The sequence below is a fragment of the Cheilinus undulatus genome, linkage group 5, assembly GCF_018320785.1.
Source record: "Cheilinus undulatus linkage group 5, ASM1832078v1, whole genome shotgun sequence".
Lineage (NCBI taxonomy): Eukaryota > Metazoa > Chordata > Actinopteri > Labriformes > Labridae > Cheilinus > Cheilinus undulatus.
The window spans coordinates 41,083,829-41,106,686 of NC_054869.1; the positions used below are offsets into that span (position 1 = coordinate 41,083,829).

The following is a 22,858-nucleotide window of genomic DNA, read 5'->3' on the forward strand; positions in this document are numbered from 1 at the left end:
TTTCTGTGAGGGACTTGTGTGAAAGAACAACTGAAAAAGGCTTCTATGGGTTGCACCAGCTGTGCATAATTTCAAACGTAGCCTAGTTTATGATGGCGTTGACGCTTTACTAACATTAAAGGTGTTGCATAAGGCTTAAGTTGTAACTTAAATCTTACACCTACTAGATTTAAAGTCCTCCATAAAATATATTTGTCATAGTGATAGTTCTGAGAGACCGGATAACTCTGAGGAGCACAAGGAGCAGATGATATTACTGGCAGCTGGTGTCAGCAGTGTGTTCTCCATGATCAAATGCTAGGGAACCTAAGCCTATTCTTAGCCAGGCAAAATGCTTTGCCGTATTTTTCATTCACACTTGAGGATTAACCGCAGTTATCATCAGTTATTTTTGGCTGACCGCTGAGGTCAGCCCTACAGACGGGTCTGTATGTATCTGACTGAGTGACTGAGGCGACTTTCAGAGTCATACCATACGGAGTTGGGTTTAGTTGTACTGTAAGTCCTTGGTAATGGCTGACTCCACTGCTGTAAATACCTCCTGATATAGCTTTAGTATTATGTCCATTTTACTAGAACTGGAACAAATTTCTGTAATGAAATAAAGAACAAAAACTCTCCCTCTTCTGCCGACCTGCCTGGGCATGAGTATGTAATGTGGAGCTTTTCCATTACATGGCTCGGCTTGCCTCTGAGGGTGTGTCTAGAGCTGATGATGCAGTGTTTTCAGCCCTCCTGGATCTCTCTACACTGTCTGATCTGAATTACTTTACAGTACATTGTTTTAAAGCAAAATTCAAACTGTAGAACGACAGCGCTGCAAGCTGTTCTTTTCACATTCTCTCTCTCCCTCTCTCGCTGTCCTCCTTTCTCTCTTTCTGCGATCAATGAACAATAGTTTACACTTATCATCAAAAGGAGATCATTTTCCTGCATATAAGTTAAAGAACAGTCTTCTGATGATTGAATTGCTGGTCTCTAAAGAGCAGAAAATGAACACAATCATATTTTTGGATTGGGCTGTGAGAACGGCATGCTTTACTAGAGCCAGTTAATAAATTAAAGACTGATTCTGTCATGCGCTAAATGTTTCAACATCTCCAGCATTTCGTTTTTGAAAAAGTCTAGAATGTATTTGTCTATCAGAAGGGGAAAGAGTCAAACTTTTAGGTAGGTGCAGAAAAAGTTGTTATCCTGTACCTGTGCCTGGTCCTTCCTGATTTCACTTGTCCATGTGAGAAGCTGTGCGCAACTATCGGACCGTAGTATGCACAAAGATCTCTAGTTTTGGTCTTGTGTGATGTTTAAGTCATACAGTGAATGCTGACATTAGACCACCACTGTAACAGAGGTATAGACAGCTGGAGCAGAGGCAGGGATAAAACATATCTCCCCATCTCCCCGTGGGGTGAAAAACGATCATGGAGAGGGGTCTTAATAGCAGAAGGGGTGAATCCCCCCGGCAAATGACACCTTGCGAACTATGTTGACTTCAGTGCGGCACGCTTGGGGGTAGGGCTGGCTCACTTTGGCCCTGCTCGTAAGCAAGGCCATTTGAGCGCGTCTCTGGTGAGGTTTGGCTTAGCCAAACTGGTGATGGAAAAGCAAATCAGCACAGCTTGGGTTGGCTTGGCGCAGCCAAAAGCCGTAGTGGAAAAGCCCCAGTAGTTATGGGGAAAGGGTTAGTTATTAAGAGTGGTTGTATACATGCCCTGCTAGTAGAGGGATTAGCTCAGACTTAGCCCCAGCGCCAGTTTTGTCCGAACTGGACAATGTGTCCTTATCAAAGCAGGGCAAAGAGCAACACTGAAAGCTTTCTGTGGCAGAAAAGATGTTTTCCCTCTTCTCCTGGTCTGTTTCGGCATGGGTTTTTGATAATTACGATGGGCTTGTCCAGTATATCTAGCTCGTATGTAATGAACTCAGCCGTTTACTCCGAACTGGACCACATTTCTTTTTAAAGCAGAATAGAGAGCCACACAGACTTGCTCACCGTCTTAGCAGAGAAGATGTTTCTGTGCATCTCTTGTAGTGATGTGTCCTTCCCCGCACAAAAGAGCACTGAATAAAGGGAGGAAACTCTCCTCTTTTCGTTGGATATAGCAAACATCTGCTTCACAGCTCACAGCTTGCTGTGATACATGGTGACACTAGCCATGCCAGCAGGGGTTGGTCCCACTTTTAACCATCTTTTCTCCCTCATTAGATCATAGTTCTGCATTCAAAGAAAACAAGAGTATACTGGTAAGTAGATAAAGCTTGTGGAGTACTGATTTGATTAAAAAGACTCCTCGCTTAGATCGCTGTTCTAAAGACACATTACAGAGTTCTTCACAGAAATAAACCAAGATGTATAAAAGACCATCTGTCACAAAAACAAGGAATAAAACAAAGAAATTCAATAAAACACATAAAATGGCAGTCATCAACAGTAGGATGGCAAATAAATTAAAGTGAAATGAGGAAATGGTCTAAAAAACTATTTGATCAGTGAGTTTTAATTCTCCCTCACACATCTTTTATTGAGTGTGACTGCTGTGAAGACTTTGGAGAATTACTCCTAACAAAGTAGGAGACAATCAATAGCCCTGTATGAAGAAACACCCGATATTTTATTTTGGTGAGAGGGGAAAAAAAGGAACTGTTAAAATTGGAAAGCATTGTATTTTATTTTTTACAGCTGCTCTCCTTTGCTGAGCCTTAAAATGAAACACTCATTTTCCTCACAGGTCTCCGTTTGATCCCCACTGACTGAGCCATTCACTTCTACTTCTCCTCCTGCGTGAAAACGTGTCACTCACATCTAACGGGGCTAAAGTCTCTTTGCAGAAATAGACGCCACGTTTCCTAAACTTTAAGGGACACATTAACACGTATTTCATATGAAATCAATACCAACAGATAATCTTTTTAAGAACATTAACATTAGTCCTGGGCACTTAGTTGAGTTTCAGCTTCAGTCGTTACTTTTGCCTCCCACAGTTGTGAAAATAAGATAATTGTGATTACGATAACTGTGCTACATGCCTTGCTAGGCTCATTTTGTCCATAGATGATGTAAAATTATTGTGTAATCATTTAATAATCGTGATCTCTACCAATCAAAATAATCATGATTGATTTAAGCCATAATCGAGCAGCCATAAGTTACAGCATAAAATTGTCATGTCGGCATGACTTGTGTCTGCAGTCATATAAATACTAGGAGTGGGAATCACTAGTGGAACCACGATACAATATTATCACGATTCTTGGGTCACGATTTGGTATTATTGTGATTTTAAACATTTTGCAATACAGTGAGTATTGCGATACCATATATACTGCGATATGTTGCGACTTAATCCATTTTTTCAACTGTTCAGCTGATTTAGCATTAGTCTTGCCATCATGTTTGTGGTATTTCCACAGTATTTTATCTTTATGTCGCACTTCTTGCAACCTCATGTGTCATGTCCATCTAATACATGCCCTGCTTGCATTCTTAATACAGAGTTTCTGTATGTGTTCCTCTGAGGAACACATACAGAAAAATATAAGGATGATTGAACAACTTTGATCGACCTCACCTATAGCATATTAAGATGATCAAACAATCCAGTGTATGTTATGTTATGTTTAGTAGTTGAATATGCATGAAGTAAAACACATCCTACATCACTGCTTTACCTATATAGCTGACAAGGTTGTCAGCCAATCAGTGTCCAGTATTTAAGGGTGTCCAATCAGATCTCAAGAAGTCCTTTCTCTGGCCACAGCTACCACTATCTTTTTGTCATTATTGATCAGGGTGTCATGAATCTAAATATTGTTATTATTTTTATTATTATTATTATTATGGTCAATATGTTCACCCTTGATGCTGTTTTCCTAACTTTGGCCGGCCACACACTACAGGATTTTAAGCCCGATTTGGGGCAAGATTTGCCTCCCCGAGGGCGTATACCGAGAGGAGCCTTGTTGCAAACGACTGTTTGCCTGAATAATCCTCGTGTGTGGTGTCAACACGATTGTTCTACTGTTCCAAATCGTGTCATAGCCTCCAAAATCCCGAATCGTAAATTTACAATTTACAACAATTTACAATTCTAGGTTGTAGTGCTGCTGACGAAGTACCCTCAACATCCAATGAGAGCGAGCAGACGGGGTAGCGTCACAGCCGGCTCATACATAGGCTACTTTCACCGCTCACAACCATAAACACGGCTTTAACTTACTTCCAGCCAGGATTTCATCCTGAGTCTTTCTCATGTTTGATGATTTTTGCTGCACCTGTAACACATGCCAGGGCAGCCTGTTGTGGAGGGACAGCAAGAGGGTTTTGACAGACATCTGTTTTTTATTGTTTTTGTTACTGAAGTCACGTGATCGCTGAGGTTGTAGGTAGGTCAGCAGGTGATCTGACAGTCTGGCTGAGCCATCTAGGGTGTGCATTCAGAGGATTAAAGATGAAAAATCTTTTGAAATTGTCCTCCTATCTGTGGTCTCCCATGGTTTTAAAATCGTTTCAGATTTAAAAATCGTGTAGTCTGTGGCCGGTGTTAGTCATTTAAAAAGCCTGTCATGGGGCCAGTTTAGCTCTGTTCATATAGCAAGTACCCATATAGAGGCTTCAGATCTTAACACAGTGGTCACTGATTTGAATTCCATCCTGATGCTGTTTGGTGCATGTCTTCCCCAGCCCTCTCTCTCCACACATTTTCTGTCTCTCATCAGTTTTTCACTCTAAGATAGGCTGAACAGTCTTAAAAAATAAAAATAGGCAAATTCTTTTTGTCCAAATCTTTATTTGCAGATTTAGGATAGCACCCAGTGTGGAAACAAAGAAGTACAGAATGGCCAAGCACAACTTTAATGTTCTAATGTGGACCATATGTTATTTTTAGAATTTTCTGTGAGCCAGATGATAATGGATCAGGGCCACAGTTGGTCTGTGGGTGGTTCTTTGGGGACAACAGTTGCACCATGTCATCATCCCAGGCTTCCACACATATGGATCTGCTGATGTGATAACCGAATATTCAAAAAACATTTTTTTAAATATGGGTAATGTTATTTGAGTGTCTTTAATGAACACTGTCAAAACAGCAGAAATAAACACAAAAAAAGAATCTACATGGGGACAAATACTGAGGAGAGGACAGGCAGCTTTTTTTTATCTTTTTAAGATAAAAACTTGAGCTACCCGTGTTTACACATAATACTTTTATTCTGAAACGGTTTCTGGGTCTGTGATTTAGTGAATGAATTTACTTGTGGGTTTAATTAGGTCTTTCTTGGAGTCAGGGTTAAACTCTCTTAGTGTTTAATAATAATTATAATCACCTCATATTCATAAGAATTGGAATATTGTTGGAATGAGGTGAATATCATATCTTCAACGTGATGATGGCATTTGATAGTGTTTAACCCAAAATCTGATGAGTATCATCAGTGTGTGGGGAAAAACTGAACAGGAAGAAAATAGAAGGAGTAGATTAAAGTCACAAGTTAAACACACTAAAATTAGCTAAATGATATTGTAAAGCACACTTGAAATATAAAGACATACAAACCTAATATTCAAATATGTCACGCTAATAATAAAGTTAGTATTTCTATGGTCAGTGCTAATAGGTGCTCACTTTTCTGAGAAGACTTGTTTTATATAGTTATTTAATTCCAAAAAGAGCAAATGTAGCTTTGCGATGAATTGACAGGATTAGAAATGAAGAAGAGAAACAGCAAGAGAAAACGTGAAAGCAGTAGAACATGAGTTTCTGCTTCAACCCAGCACACAAATCTGTTCCGCTGTGAACTGAGCCGACCTGAGGGATCTTAAAATGTGTGCTCCGGTTAGCTGAAGAAGCGTGGTGTCGATGTCACGGCTTCTTTTTCCACGTACAGTCCCAACATTACTGAGAGTAGAGTGCCTTACATCTTTTAAGGTTATATTCAACAGTATTTAAAACACACTGTCAAAGAAATGCATATGAAATATGTTTCAAACACAGCCCTGTCCAGCCCTGGTATTCGGCCAGTCTGTGTCTGTGTGTTTTACAGGCTAAAATAACAGAGACTTGTGCTTCTCCTAACTGAATCAGGGTGGACGGGTACAATCAGTGAAGGCATATGAAAGAGTAAATTGCCAGGATATAAGGCACAGACTGTAATTTTCACCTTAAGTATTACACTTGTCACAGCTCTATGGCTTCTCAAGAATAGCGCTGGTGTTGCTTAGAAACGTTGCAATGTCTTTTTTTTTCTTTTTCTTTTGCACAGACCATTTTGAGCAAGTCCGACAGTTATGGAAGTCATTAGATGTAAAGACCGTCGGAAGTGAAAATGTAAAGACAAGGCAGGGTAATGAAGCAGAGCGAGAATGGTTTTCTCTTTCTGTCAGCCCTGAGGTTGACAGGTGTCTTGTCCAGATTTAGCCCATCTCTCACCCAAACACAGGAAGTAGCTCTTCTAGCCCCCTGTGACCCTCGTAAGATCATTTCTAGCTGATTGGACTGCTGGTCTGACAGACTTTAACCAGCTTTACATTTGACAAGTCTACATCAGCCAGCATAAAAATAATATTATCCAATTTTTTGTAGATTAAAACAAGAGGAAGGATTAGAAAGTAGCAGTGGGAATTGTAGGGACTCATGATGTGATATATTGCTCATGATAATTGTAATATCCTGAAAAACAGATTCTGTGATGATTTATAGGTTGTAAGACAGTCATATAATGATATACTCAATCAAGATATTCAATTTACTTAAGAATTGAAAATGGCCATGGAAAAGAAGATGAGAGATTTGTGTATATTTTCACATTAACTTAGTGACATTTCCACCCCTTTCATCACTGTTTGAATTCTTTCTCCCAATTTGCTGCCCATTTTGTCTTTGGCCAATTATTAATAGACTTTTGCATTTATTTCCTGAGCATCACCATCATGAAGTAGTGGTGCTCTGAGTGGCAAGAAAATCTGTCAAGAGCATCATATTTCCTTTGTTGAAAAATTTGATATTCAGCATACAGCAGTTGGAACCATGATTTTTTTCCTCTTTTAACAATCTATCCCAACTTAGATTTTTTTCTTTGTGCAAACATCTCACAGTTACAAGCCTTTTTGTGCTTCCAGCAGTGTGTGGTTGCCCTTTAGTTGCTCAGCCAACCCTACAATCAAGTATGATTTACATATGCTATATATAAGCATTGTCAAAGGGAAGAAAGTTTCTGCTCTCTTTGACTTTCATTCTCTGTATATGAAGGTGCAGAAAATGTTTGCTGCTGTTGGGGAGGCAAATTTGCATTTATTTTTTTATTTTAGTGAACTTAAACTTTTTTTGTGCATAGGGATGCACAATATTAGATTTTTGCCAAAATCCAACATGCTGATATTTCCAACTCATTTTAGCAATACCAATATTGATACAGATGTATAAATGGAGTTCAGACATACAACTTTAGTCCTAAAAGCACATTTAAAAATGTAAGGATGAACAAGGTAACAACTTTCAGTCCCTAGAAAACACACAAACATATTTTTACACATGGTCGATATTTATCAGCTGATATTTATCATTATAAAATCATTTTAGAAGATTTTAATAAAGTAATATTAATTAAACAACAATATGTAATGTAAAATAAGTGACTGCATAAATATTCACCCCCTTCAAGTCAGTATTTAGTTGATGCACCTTTGGCTGCAATCACAGCACTGAGTCTGTGTGGATAGGTCTTGATCAGGCTTGTACATTGAGACACTACAATTTTACACTCCTTTGCAAAACTGTTCACGTTCTGCCAGGCTGCACAGGGATTGAGCATGAAAGTTATTAATATTATGGTAACTTATAAATACGGGTGTGACAAGACACTTATCTCACGAAACGAGACGAGACAAGATTTGGGCCCACGAGACGAGATGAGATTTTACACTTTTTTTTAATTTTGGAAAAAAAAACACATGGGTGGATAATATGTCCTTTATACAAGTGAAAGTCAAAATTGCAACGCATTCAGGTCTATTCAAAAATGTTTGAATTAAGTAATAAATAGGCTATTAATGCTTCCAAAGAGTATGTGTTGTCTAACTTTGACTCAAACTGTATTTTTTAATGCTCTTCAAATCAAACCTTTCATTTTAACAGTCTACAAAATCTTTAATTTACTACACTATGCACTCAGCGCTACAATTACAATTACTATATTTAATATTATATTTAATTATATATAGTAAAAGAATTTAGATTATTTAAAAGGACTTTAAGCACTGTTTACAGCAGACTGAAATATAAAGAGCTACATCAGTAAAATCAAACTATTTTTTATCCTCTTTAAGGACATCCATATTTAAAACACTCAAAATAAATCTTTAAGTCAATAACGCATTGTAATTTAAAGAAATAGATCATTTTATCATTTTGTGGTCTTTTTGTCTCATATAAGCTTAAACAGTGTTGGACACGATGCACAGATGAGCATGTGTGTTAATGTGTGCGTGTTGGTGAATGTGTGTCTCTGTCTGCTGTCATACAACAAACAGGGTGCGTTCGACTGAAGCTCTAACTTGGCTTTTTTGGAGCTAACAGTGGACTCTGGCGCTCAAACAGAGTTTTTTTGCTAAGTTTACTGCTGCAGTATGCAGACCCGTTGTGCTACTCATGTTAAGCTTCTGACTGATGATACGCACAGCCAACAGCTGATGGATGTGTGACTGACAGACAGTGAGATGAGAAGGAGACATGACAAAGCCGCGACTCAATGTTACAAAGTCATAAACAGCGGCACTACGAGCGAGTCTGCACGCATACACAAACTAAATAAACACTGTATTCTCCTCATGGAGACTGCACAGGCTTTCACCAGCAGAATTTCATTAATTCACACTGTTATGATGATGCATAGGCGGATCATGTGCGGCCCAAGTAGCGGACGCAAGGGGGTGGTTGGAGCAGTCAGCTTAATGGATACCAGATCAGCTCCGTTTCCTCATTTGCTCTCTCACCAACAATTTTATAGTGTCCAGGGCATGTTTGTGATCTTTTACAACTTCCAGTTTGGTATTGTTTTCTGTAAGGAGAGCTGCTGCTCCAAGTGTCTGGGCAATGTTGATCTCTTGAGATCTCATGGCACGAGATCTCGTCACACCCCTACTTATAAACATTTATCACTCACTTATTCAACAAGCTAACGTTAGTTCGTTAATGCTTGTTGTCGACCTGCACTCATAGATGGACTGAAGGCATGGCGGCTTTTATTTTGGTGTGGCGGTGCACCACAATCAATAACATGTAGCGGAAACCCTGAGTTCTCTAGCAGGCTGAATAAGATTGTCCTCCAGGATTTTCCTATATTTTCCCACATTTATTTTATCACCTACCTTTACAAGCCTTCTAGGGCTGCCAAGAAGCATCCCCACAGCATGATGCTGCCACCACTGTGCTTCACTTTGTGGATGGTGTGTTTGTGGTGATGTGCAGTGTTTGGTGTCTGCCATTTTGGACTCATCGGACCAAAGAACTGTCTTCCACTTAACCATGGAGTCTTCCACATGCCTTTTAGGGAACTCTAGTTGAGATTTAATATGAGTAATCTTTAACAGTGCCTTTCTCTTCGCCACTCTCCCATACAGCTTTGACTGGTGAAGAACCCGGCAAACAGTTGTTGTATGCAGAGTCTCTCCCATCTCAGCTGCTGATGCTTGTAACTCCTTCAGAGTTGTCTTAAGTGTCTTGGTGGTCCCTCTCACTGTTCTTCTATGTTCATGATGTAATGATACCCAGGAACGTGTGTTTTCACGTGAACATTAAAGAGATATTAAGTTGTTTTTTTTTTGTAAAAAAAGGCACTGTAAATGGAGTTCAGACTGAAAACTTGAGTCCTTAGAACACACAGTTTGAAAACAGAGGTTTAACAAATTAAGAAATTTCAGTCCTTAACACACTTTAGAGTCAAAGAAAAGAAGAAAAAGACTTCGGCTTCCTAAAAAGACTTCCTAAAAGTAAACTTACTTATTTGTTTGTACAGCTATTTAGAACAGATACAGGCAGATTTTTATAGACAAAATATAAGCAGAAATCATCACATCTGCCAATAACCATAATTCACTTTTTAAGCTAATATCTGCCTATGCCAATACCATGCCAATGATATCATGCATCCCTACATACAGCAACAAAATGGCAGTTTCCAGTAGCAGTCCTCTCTCTGTGCAGCAAGTCTTTGACATTACGAATGATATTTCCACTGCAACGATAATTGAGTCAGGTCTGTCACTGTGATTCTGTAACAGCAGCTGCTGTCAGTGAGCGGCTGAGTGTGTGCATGTCTGACGTGTGTGTGTCACTATTTTTTTGCTCTCTCACACTCCCGAAAAGCTGAAATGCACTGTGAATTGTCAGACAAGAGACACATTTACACCACACCATCACAATATGGGTGTCTAACGGTGTAATGACGTCAAAGATTCATGTGTTGTGGAAAAGCGCTGTGAAGACATCTTTTGTCTCTGTTGTCTAGGTGACAGATGGGGTCCAGAGCCTTGAGGTCATGGAGTATCAGCCTGTTCCTGCACTCAGCACCACCCTCAGGTTCAAAATAACCCTCTGAAACACTTTCATTACACCATGGTATTGTTTTGCTTTTACAAATGTGATAAGAAGCATTTTATTACAATTTTCTAATGTCTCTGTTTTATAATGAATAGAAGCTTATTTTTATAGAAAGACTCAGTTTTGTTATATTTCACCTTAACTGGTATCCATATGAAATCTCATAGATTCAGTCAATATAAAATAATGATCAATATCTTTTACACTTATGACCCCCAGGCCTGGAGCAAAGCTGCAGTTAAAAGGGCGGATGGTTTGCAGACTCGGGGTGCTGCTGCTGGGGCCATCGAATGTCAAGGTCCTGGGTGGTGAAGTGGAGGATCTGGTGGAAAGAAATCACCAGGTAAGACCCAATAAGGTTGGGGGGGGGGGGGGGGGGGATAATGACTTTACCAAGCAAAGTTGGTAAAGTCATTATCTGATGGTTGTAAAGATTGTCTTGACAGATTTTAGTGTGATGTGCTAAGATGATTTTACCCTATTTATCTGTTCTCAAGTGGACTGGGGCCACTCAGCTTTGAAATTGAGAAAAACAAAGCATCTGATGGTTACAATCAAAGTCCTGTTGCATGGGAGGGAACATTGAGGACAGCTGGGCGTTCACCATGTGGATTGTTACAGAACGATAGCCAATCAGCAGGAAAGCTGACTGATAAAAGAAGCACAACAAACACAGCCATGGCAATGGTAGAAAACATGATGCAGTGGAGGAGCAACTTGTTGATTTTTGGCAACAACACAAGTGTTCATACAACGCATCCTGAAAAATATACCATCCTGGACCAGGAGAGAAGTTGACCTGCTATATGTAGCAGGTGGCTAACAGCTAGCCACATTTATCTTGTTAACCCTAAATTTTCATTTGAGTGTGTGAGAGTTTTAGTGTCGACTCTGGTTGTTGGCGATTGAATCTATTAGTGTGTGTTGTCCTGTGTTAATTATCTTTTTGGACACCACATACTATAAGAAAACAATTGTTAAATCTGTCATTATTAATCATGTGTAGGGCCACACACATCTTCAGATTGGTTAACACTTCAATTTTCTTTAACGAGTTCAAGGCTTTAGCAACAGCTGAAATGCTATTGTTGAACTTAAATTCAGAATAACCCTTCTCTGGTTACACTCTGGAGAAATTCATGTTCCTAGAGGTTTATGGCGTCTGTCAAACTCTGTTAGAGGATGATTGCCCACAGGTTCTGAGTTTCCTGAATATTAACCTTCCTCACCACATTTTTGACAGTTTTTGTTGATTTAGAAAACAACATAGAAATGAATTATTTGCTGTCTTAGACATTTTAATGCTAAAGTTTGTGTCTAGTTTATAGCATGCAAGAATTCATACTGAGTCAGTCAATGGTGTATTTCTCTGACAGGGTCGGGTTCTGTGTCGGACACTGGGACTTCCTGAAGAGGAGCAGCAAAGGGAACAGGAGGAGGTCTTACCAGCACAACAAGGTGTGTTCACAGAAGCTTGTGTATCTTAAATGACGGATCATGATCACAAAGATCGCTGATGATGTTAGGATGTCTTGAATTTCCTTTTTTGAATTAAGAATTAAATCTAAATTTTAGTGTTTTGTTTCCTCTGTAGGTAACCAGGAGGTGGAGGACCTGGAGCTGGATGATGCAGAGTTGTTAGCCAGTCTGGAGACCCAGGAGGTGATCCCAATTAGGGCTGTTCAGGACAGCGGCTACCAGACTCTTAGTGATATGTCCCCTCAGTCCTACAGAAGCTCCTCAGTCAGGAGTCCTGTCCCGACAGCCTCATCCAGGTCAGTAAAGACAAGTTAAAGATCAAACTCCGAAAGTGAGTCACACACTAAAAGATTATTAGGTTACTGTAACCCCGAATTTTCATAAACAGCGTGCGCACCGCAGAACGCCGGCGAATAGAACTGCGGAGCACTTCGCTCCCTCTCTAGTCTATCAGAGCATTTCCATAGCTGGTGCTCTAGACCGGCAGCAGCACGTGCCTGGAGCGCCACTCCGCTCTGCTTCATTTCAGATACGCTGCAGGTCTATTTCAGCGCCGGCCGCTGCCAAACCTCATAAATTCACTGTCGTTCAGAAAGCACCAACCATGGAAGTCACAAGCATAGAACATCCGGTTCTTCCAAAATAAAACACAATGCACGGGATCCCCATCGGAAATCATCACTTTATCAACATTATTTCTCATCCCGCAGCGAGAGCAAAGGGTCACCGAGAGGTCAGTGGGTCACAGAGCTACAATGGCGTCATTGACGAGGAAACGTTAACTTTTGGGGACATTTAGCCAAAGAATTTTGCATAAAACCACAGATCCTTTAAGCAAACATTAACCTTTTAACCTCCTAATGTACTCACTCAATGGAGGAAGCAATAATATCATGGACTTATACTGGAAAGGATGATAAATTAACGCCAAAAGGTAAAATAGTCCACTGTTGACATGCTATTCCTGCATGAAATCGCAGTTCTCCCGTGATCTGTCCTGATGATCAGGGCTGCACGCCACGGTGCAGCGCTCTAGACTCGCTTCCAGTGGGCAAGGTCGCTCGCCTTTCGGTCGGAGCAAACCTGCGGCGCTTTGGAGCATGATGCACATGCTGTATATGGAAATTCGGGGTAAGGCCCCTTCTGCCAAAACTGAGCCCTAATGTTGGGATATTTCTTAACATTATTTTGCCAAAATTTCCCTGAGCATAAGCTGTAATGTAAGTAATGTGCTGTTTTAGTCAAATTGCTGATCTGCTTACACTTCAGCAACAGAATTGTTAAATATTCTGTTATTTATTGTCGTGTGTGGTCTCTCACTTTATAAAAATCTGTTAAGATTTTGAAAAGTCTTTTGCATGAGTCTGGTTTTAATTTGTGCTGTCTAGCAAATAAATGTTGGCATTTCACAGTTTATTATTTTGTTTTTGACTTCTAACAAGTGTTCACTGAGAAAGTGTTTGTTGCTTTCATTCTAAAGCCTGTTGACAAACTTTGTTTGTATAAAGTCTAGGTGGTTTACTTTATCTTTTATTTACCAAGTTGAGAAATATATAATCAATGGAAACCAGCTAAGGACCCTATAAAACCCCATATGAAGAATATTATCTATTTTTATAGAATGAAAAACACTGTGGAGGGAAGGAGGGAGACTTAGAGTAGAGTGCTCTGACCATCAATTTCCTGCTCAGCCAGAAACAAATGAGAACAAATTGCAGGCATAATTCAGATGTTTTAATGTGACAGAGGGAGGCAGGTCACTTACTGTGATATAAAATACAGACTGGTGGCAATTATTGTACATTTACAATCCTGAGGTTGTACCCAAGAATAACTCAAATCAGCTCTGATAGCTTACATGTTTTCCATGTGCTGTTGTACAAAGACATCTGCCTTTGGCCATAATAATATATCTAACTTAGGAGAAAGAACTATTAAGGCTATTTTTTTTTTAAGTTTTAGCTTTTTAGGGAAAAATAGCAATATATTTGAGGCCAACTTCAAAAAGACAAAAGCAAGTTTATTCAACAGACATTTTGAAAGCCCTCTTTAAGCTCTTTTTAGCAACTTTTGGTTTGTTATGATATAGTTGCCCCCTGTGGACAAAGTGTTACATCTTATCTCTAAAAAGATGTTTGGCTCGAAAGTGTGGAAGCCAAATAAAACTCAGTCTATCATCTAATACTTTAAAACATATTATTTTATCCTAAAATTGTCTTGGTCACTTAATACTGGTGTGACCAATACACCAAATAAAATGCTGAGACACTTAACAGTTAAAGGTCACATATTCAAAATACACTTTTTCATGCATTTCTAACAAAAATATGTGCTCCTGGCCTGTCCACAATTCCCCAAAGAATCAGAAAAATCCATTCCCTTCCACCCCTCTCTTTCTCCACCTTTGAGAAAATGTGTGCTAAAACAAGCCATTCTCAGATTTTCCCCTCATGATGTCATGTGGGGAGTTAGCACCACAGGTTCAGTTGGCCCTCCCTGCTTGGAAGAAAGTTCTGCCCTCCTCTCCTAAACCTCCTCTGATCAGGTGAGCCACATCCAGAAACAGCTCGTTCTGAGCAGGGCTGAAACAGAGGGTTTTTTAAACATGCAAAAATCTAATACTGGAATGTTTTGTTAGCAACTAACTTCACAGGCATGTTTTGGGGAGCTCTGAGACAAATATAAACTTGTCTTAAAGGGGTAAGATATGTGACCTTTAATGCTGCAAGCTGATGAGTGATTAAAGCTCTAAAAATATAGATAGGTTAATGGTGTATCACATTATAAAAAAATGATTACAGTTTTGCTTAGGTGAGCAGGTACATTTTCCAATTCAGGTCATACAACCAAGGTAAAATTGTTGAATTTTATTCTACTATATCTTATTTTGTTTTAAAAATGTCCAATTTCTAACAAGAATAAAAGTAATTTGTCAAAGATATTTCCTGTTCTATTTTAAGTCAGTTGCAATCATCGATGGCCCAAATACAGTGAAAGAAGCCTTAGATGTCATTGATCATATGCATTTTTCCTCGTCTTTACCAGGCAGTGCTGTAGAAATTTGCTCTCATACTGTCTGGAATCTTGAGGTCATGGTATTAATTTGGGAGCATTACCTCTGTAAACAGTTAAAAGTGCTCATGAAAAGCTGTGATATCTTTTATGATTTGTCTTTTACAGAAGTGAGGCCTCAGCCCGTTCTCACAGAAATGGTTTGACCCAGAGCAGCAGAGGTGGTCCATTCCAAGATCATTACCACAGGAACGAACAAGACAATTCTGACCTTAATGACCTCGTACGTCCTGAACGCTCCGTACAGCGCTCAATTCCAGATCACAACATGACAGATGAAGACTTCCCAGATGAAGACTTTGATGATCTCCCCCTGGATGAGTTGGATGGTGAGATGTTTGAACAAAGCCCAGATGTTAGCAGCAGCACTCACAGGAGCGCAAGAGACCAAAACCTAGCACGAAAACCACAAAGTCTTGAGTGCTTATGGCCTGGTTTCAACAACTCTAGACCCACCATGCAGAAAAGGGACAATCAAGGCTTCAGTGGAGGAGCTAAAGAGCAGTTTGTGAAGCCATCACATGAATCAAGAGCTTCTCATGATGAGGATGATTTCATGGATTTGGATGCTGAATGTCTTCTGGAAGAGGTAGAAACTAGGATGAGTGCAGTGTCAAATCAGCTCCCTGTTCAACAGCAACCAAGAGACAAAACCAAAACATTAAGTTTGAGTTGTAGACCTACCAGCAGCTCATCAAGAACTGAGACACATCAGGGACAAAGTATTACGTCAAGTACTTCAGAACCAGAGAGGTTTCCAGCAAAGAAAGATTCACAAAGTTGTAGCTCTGGCCCTGCTGTCACTCTAACCTCTCCACCTTTTACATATTTGAGCCTGCTGGAGGAGGAGACGTCCAAACAACAACCCCATCCCATAACAATCCGTGTCAAAGCTTTCATCATTACTCTGATAGGGAAACTGACCAGCAGCAGTGGCTTTTGGCGTGTCTGCGCTACAATATCTGATGGTACCGGTTACTTAGACGTAGAGCTGTCTGACGAGGTCTTGACAGGCCTGCTTGGCTTCTCAGTGGCTGAAAAGGCAGCTCTGAAGCGAGACCCAGCCCGAAGAGGAGAGCTGGAAGCCGGGATGAGGCGGTGTCAGGAGGAGCTGGTGGACATGTGCTGTGTTATGACCATCAAGGTTGAGTCAGAGGGCGGGAAAGCTGTTGTGACAAAGGCGGAAAGAGTCAGTGAAAATGTGCTGCAGGAGCTGGAGCAGAGGGTGAAGGACCCAAGGAAATAAACAGAGGGAAGGTCAAGGGGGAGTGGGTGATAATGAGGAAATTAGAGGCAACTGAGAGATACCGTAAGATTCAGAATGTCACACCAGTATATAAGATGTAGTCTGGTTTTTTGGGAGGTTTTGGGGAGAAAAGGGTTTTAACAGTCTTCCACTTGATGATTCCTGTTGCATTCAGCAGAGTTTCTGTGCAGCTTAGTTGCTCTTTTGGTAATGCCACATGCAAAAGGGTTTTCACCATGTAGAGTTTGCACTCATGCTAGCTACCACTACCATTGTTGAGCTCTCAGCCTTTGTTGATAGTTGTGAAGTACAGACCCACAATCAGCAAGTTGCACATACTTCTTCTTGTTTTCTTCAATAAAGACTATTTTAAATCAAACCAGAACTTCACAAGATTTATTTACTTAACAGCCTGCCACAGTTTTCTTTAAATGCAGGACTATGACCTGATGGGGAAGAATGATAGCACCAGCTTTTCTGAGATGCTTTGTATTCCAGTTTGGATGAGCAGGAAAATGCATTGTTTGCAGCACGCATTGTCTGAAGTGAAGCATCAACAGTTTTGCTTATTTACAGAAGATAAGGCTTTAAGCATTAATGCATCTATCACAATCAATTGATGTCCAATCAATTAATGCATTTTTTTTTAAAGAATTAATTACATGCTTTATTTTCCCTTTCAGCACACTTTGGTTAAACCACTGTAGCATCTCCCTGTAGCCACAGTGATGTAAAATAAGTCCACCACTGCTCTATAATGTCTCATTTCACTTCAAAAAACCTCACAGACAGCTCAGTGGACAAGTCAAACGTCATCTGCACCTTGTGTTTTTAACATTTTATTTTATCAGTTCTATTTTCCTGTTTAATCCATAAGTTTTTTTCCATGGTTCAGTTTATTTCAAAATTTTCAATCTGCCAGAAGTTCCTCATTTTATTTCAAAATGAAAGCAGAATCCTGCCCTAACACAGGCAGCAGCTGCAGACCTGAAAACTACCCTCAAAAAAAGACAAAGAAAGATGAGTCCGATTGGTTTGTCCTCCACTGTTGACAGAAGTCCAACCCCTTCTTGAATTTGATTGGCAAGTGAGGCAGAAGTGAAATAGACAAGTGCGTGGCTGTTCCAAACATTTGATGTTTTTCAACTGAGAGTGCTGGAACAAAAACATCTGACGCTGAGGGCGCGTTTTCCTCCCAGGGTGCTTGGCGCTCAGAACACTGGACTACATTGGTTTGAATAAAAAATTAGCCCCACCAGCACTACAAAAAAGCTACAGGCCCTATGACCGTTCAAGGAAAGGAAGTTTAAAACACAAAATTGTGGAATTTCAAAATGCAACAACAGAGGATATTTATCATGATTACATTTAAAAATTTAGATTTATAACAATAAAAAACAAACAATTTGGCAGTCCAAATAAAAATTAAAATATAATGAAAAAAAAAATGCAGCACCCTCCTCCAAAAAGATTTTCTGATTTTTTTTCAAATAAATACACAAAGTATTAGGAAGAGAGATTGTTAAGTTTTATCAGTTCTTATATGATCTGAGTCCTAATTGATACCAACATTAATACTCTTCTGTTATTTGGTAGAAAGAAAGGACAACAATTTTCTAGTTAAGTGAAGCCTGTAATAAGAAGTTAAAAAGGGTTGTAGTGCCACACTATGTAATAACGCCACATTATCTAATAATGTAATACATTTTCAATTCATTATGTAATAACCATATTTTGTAAGCCACTAAGCGGTTAGGGTTAGGGCAAGGTAGTAGGGTATACCCTGGAGCCCACCTGAAGTCTTAGGGTTAAGGTTAAGTATTCAGTCTAGAGCCCTGAAGGGGGGTTAGGTTTAGGCATAAGTCACTAAGTGGTTAGGGCAAGGTAGTTGGGTAGGGCATACCTTGGAGCCCACACTAAGTCCTATGGTTAGGGTTATTACATAATGTGGCATTATTACATAATGTGGCGCTACAAGGTTATTTAATCTGTTTAATCTATTTTATAAGGCTGCCAATAGATTAATATTTTAATCGCAATTAATCTTAAGGATTTCTGTAGTTAATTGAAATTAATCTCATCCTTTTATCAGTTTCTAAGATGTCAGACATTGCTGAAATGTACAATAAAGGATAGGATTAACCACAACTAGAAAAATAAGTGTTGATTGTAGTTAATCACAATTAATGTGATTGATCTTGATAGCCCTATTTAATATTGCTTGGGGGTAAAAACACTTGCAAACAAATAAATAATTCGTGTTCCTCACCAAATACTGTATTTCCTTTTCTTGATGTTACATTTAGAGAAACCATGACATTATTTTATTTACAGTGCTTAACAAATTTATTAGACCACCCTAACCCTAACCAAAGTAAGGTTTATGCCACAGCTGCCCTAAATCAACAGCATTGGTAATTACCAAAATCACTTTTTTAATGTTTCTGCAATGGTTAATACACCAATGTGTAGAAGCTCTTTAACCAAAATGATATTTTTAATGCTGAAATATAATTATTATTGTTATTCATGAATTTTCAAATTTACTGATTTACAAAAACTGAGAAAATACTAAAGCACATTTTTATTTCTTGATTAATATGTCAAATTATAGTTATTTTACTTGCATTCCTGAACAGAAAAATGAGTTTTAGAGTATAAATGTTATGCTTGATTGATTTCTGACTTCTCAGAGAAGCCCAGTGAGCCGGCTCAAATTTGGGTGAATTCAGTTAGAAATCCCTCATTCCTGTTCAAAATGGTAAAACATGGAGAGCTCACTGGAAATGAAAGAGTCTACATTAAAGCACTTCATCATGCAGTATGGTCTTTGAGATAAATATGACAGGTGGTCTAGTAAATTTGTTAAGCACTGTACATTTACTGAATAATGATTTCACTGAGCTGACCCTAAAGTTAAATGTGAGTTAAATCAGATAATTGATATCTATTTCAACTGGAAATCAAGATTCTTTTATGTTTTTAACCAAAAGGATTTGCTCCAAAATCGGGAATACTTTTTAAAGCCAGTTTGAGCAGATGAAGAGACTGTCCTGCAGCACTCAAAGTCATCGTTATGAGTCTTCATTCTACCTGTTTATTTATTTATTTATTTATTTATTTTTTACCTGAAGACAGTCAAAGATTCTGCAGTTTGGTTCACTGTCAAATCCAGAATATAAATTTCCCTAGTTTGTAAGTTGCTGTCTATTTTTTGGTACCCTAAAGGGGAAATGGAATACTGTCCTGCCAACAATTTCCAGTGTTCAGCAAATTCCACAACAAGCTGTAGCTGTTTTAACTATTTTTGCCAGTCATCATTTGAGCATTTACCAGCTACAGTATGGTAGTTGAGCTTTCTCTCTGCTATGATCTTTGTGAGACACTAACAGCCTGCAAGTGGCTTTGCCCTCCTACACTGGTTACTTGTCCTTACTCAGAACTCTGTTCAGTCAAACCAGCACTCCTTAAGGTTTATTTACAGAGCAGCAGGAAACAGGAAGTGATGCCACACACTCCCTGTGTCAGTGCCACCCAGGCCTTAGTGTTGATTGGCTGGTAGTTGTGTGGCATCAGGCCAGTCAGATAGTGTGGTGAGCAGCCCGTTAAGTCAGATTGTGGAGAGTGAAAACAAAGCCAGTGAGGAAGACGCACCTTGCAGTGAAGCTATAGTAGCACACCATCCATCCATCCATTTTCTTCTATTTATCCAGAGTCGGGTCGTGGTGGCAGGGGGCTAAGCAAGTCAACCCAGACATCTCTCTACCCAGCAATATTTACAACTCCTCCTGGGGGATTCCAAGGTGTTCCCAGGCCAGATGAAAAACACAATCCCTCCAGTGAATTCTGGGTGTACCCCAGGGTCTTCTTCCAGTTGGACATGCCCTGAAGACCTCCACATGGAGGCGACCAAGAGGCATCCTGATCAGATGCCCAAACCACCTCAACTGGATTCTTTCGACGTGAAGGAGCAGCGACTGTACTCCGAGATCCTTCCGGATGTCCGAGCCCCTCACCTTATCTCTAAGGCTGAGCCCAGCCACCCTCCTGAGGAATCTCATTTACATTGCTTAAACCCGCAATCTTGTTGTTTTGGTCATTAGCTAGAGTTCACGACTTTAGTAGCACACCTTTCTATTCATTAATAATATTACTATCTTAAGATTTATATGATGATAATGCATTTTATTTATTGACACTTTTCAAAGCACTCAAGGTCACCTTACAAGAAAAGGTTTAAACAAATAATTCCACAAAATATACACAAGTTAGCAGTTAGTTAAAACAATGAATGACCAGTGTAGGTGGACTGAAAGAAATCAGGCAGACTGAATATGCCAGTTTGAAAAGATGGGATTTGAAAACGGAGCGAGAGGTAATATTACGGATGTCTGGTGGGAGGGAGTTCCAAAGTCGGGGAGCAGAGTGACTAAAGGCTCTGGATCCCATGGTGGTCAAGCGAGCTGGTGGGACGGTGAGGTGGTAAAACACTATGCTAATATCGATAATTGCTAAAACTAAGTATCAGCATCAATAATTGTCCAGGCTGATAATCGGTCTACCTCTAGTCTGTACCAAACCAAAAGTCCTTAACTGAAACGGTTCAGTATGAACATTTGTACCTTTGCATCCCTAGAGCTCAGTATATGATGGTGTTGGCTGCACTTCTCATGACAGTATTCCAGCATTTTCTACTGGTTTGTCGTTGAATCGGCATATAAGATGCGGTCTGCTATGAAGACAAAATACAAACACGAAAGTGCACCTTACAAACTTGGTGTTCAACCTGGTCCTCTGCCTCAGAATCAGAGAGCAGAATGTGTGAGCGGATGATCAGCAGGCAGTGTGTTGAAATGCATCCCATCTGCTACATGTGAATGTGACATTCTGTCATTTGTCATTAGAGGAAATCATTCATCTATTCAGGGAGCTATTTTCAGCTCGAGCTGCCATGCATCGCTCCCATAGAAGCCAAATTAGAGATGTATCTGCTCCGTGTACGTATGATAAACATTTGTTATAGAAGAAATAAAGCGGAGGCAAGCATCCTAAATCTTTTTTTACTTTAGTGCTCTGAGAAGAGAAGAGTGATGTGAGATGAGAGAAAGGAAGTAGGGCGGGGAGAGAAGAAATTACATTCTGATTGTGTTAATGAATTGGCAGCCTTTGCATTTATTCAGAACATCCATTCCTTCTGACTGACGAATGATTAAATATCCAAGGGCATCGTGGGTCTTTAATAAACCCCCCTCAGAGGAAAATGAGAGGAGAGGAAGATAAAAGAGAGGCCATGAGCTCTGATTATTTCTGCTCATTATAGATCCTAATCTATAGCATTGTCTTTCATGAATACATATAACGCACTTTTAATTCCTAGACTGCTTTTACTGTGTATAGTTATATCATTGTTCTGTGGGTTTTATGATATCACGACTAGTAAAACGCTGCTGTTTATTCACCTTCTCTTTGTCCTTGTCAAATGAGTGTCGTAACCCTCAAGATCAGTTAAATAAGCAGACAAATTAGACTTAATTTGCTTTATGTTTTATTAAAAACACCTCTGGGACGTAGGAAAACATAATAATTAAAAGCTGCCCTGCAGTATCTTCAACATCTCCTTTAGATTAAGAATCTCATCAATTTGTACCATCCAAATTAATGTGTTTATCCGCCATTATTCAGTGTATTTAGGCGGCATGCTTCTGTGTCTTCACTGTAAAGAGACAAAGAAAGCTAACAACGGTAGCATAAAGAATGTATGTATGTGTAAATAATCATTGTGTGTCCATGCAGGGGGCCACGCTCATGTATGTTATTGTCTTCACGCCTCTGTGTGCACTTCCATTCAGGTAGCTTGTCTCGCATCATTAAGGGCTAATTAGGTTGAACGTCTAAATCAGGGTCTTGCTATGCATGTGGATTGGCTGTTATGTGCTAATCAGGCTGGATACGACGGAGAGGAGGGGGAGAGAAGCAACCCATAGGGAGATTCAAGTGGAATAAATATTGGCTGATAGAGTATATTAAATGAAGGGAGAGCTGTCTCAGTGGAAGTGATACAGACAAAATCCAAATTTGTGATACTTTTATACCATTCTTTTTATTTTTGTATTTACTATAGATTATTTTTGTTGGGCTTTTTGCCTTTATTTATGTGGCAGGTGGAGACAGAGCTGGGGAAGACATGCAGCATCTAGTTGTCGACATTTGGATGTTGAGGACTTGCTCCTGTAAGTGCTCTAATAACTGGCATAAATCAGTGCCTAAATTTGTACCATTCAGTTCTATACATTCAAATTGAATACATCTATTGTTTTAAACTAATACATTTGAAAGCAGTGATCATCAACTGGAAGCCTGAGGGCCACATCAGGCCCCCACGTCTTCTAATCTGGACCACAGAATATTGTTAAAATCAGAAATATGTAGAGGAAAAAATATGTTGATGTATCACATATCCTTTTAA

General features: G+C 39.5%; 1 protein-coding gene across 3 annotated transcripts in view; it reads left to right on the plus strand.

Moving 5' to 3' along the window:
- The window catches only part of rmi1 (RMI1, RecQ mediated genome instability 1, homolog (S. cerevisiae)), a 22,836-nt gene extending 6,071 nt beyond the window's left edge, over positions 1-16,765 (plus strand). For all 3 annotated transcript variants that reach the window (XM_041786543.1, XM_041786542.1, XM_041786544.1), the window contains exons 6-10: positions 10,504-10,574; positions 10,815-10,938; positions 11,972-12,053; positions 12,190-12,370; positions 15,255-16,765. In XM_041786543.1, coding sequence (XP_041642477.1) covers positions 10,504-10,574; positions 10,815-10,938; positions 11,972-12,053; positions 12,190-12,370; positions 15,255-16,392 — 1,596 coding nt within the window. In that variant the 3' untranslated portion in view covers positions 16,393-16,765. The remainder of the gene's footprint in view (positions 1-10,503; positions 10,575-10,814; positions 10,939-11,971; positions 12,054-12,189; positions 12,371-15,254) is intronic.
- Positions 16,766-22,858: the final 6,093 nt, after the last annotated feature.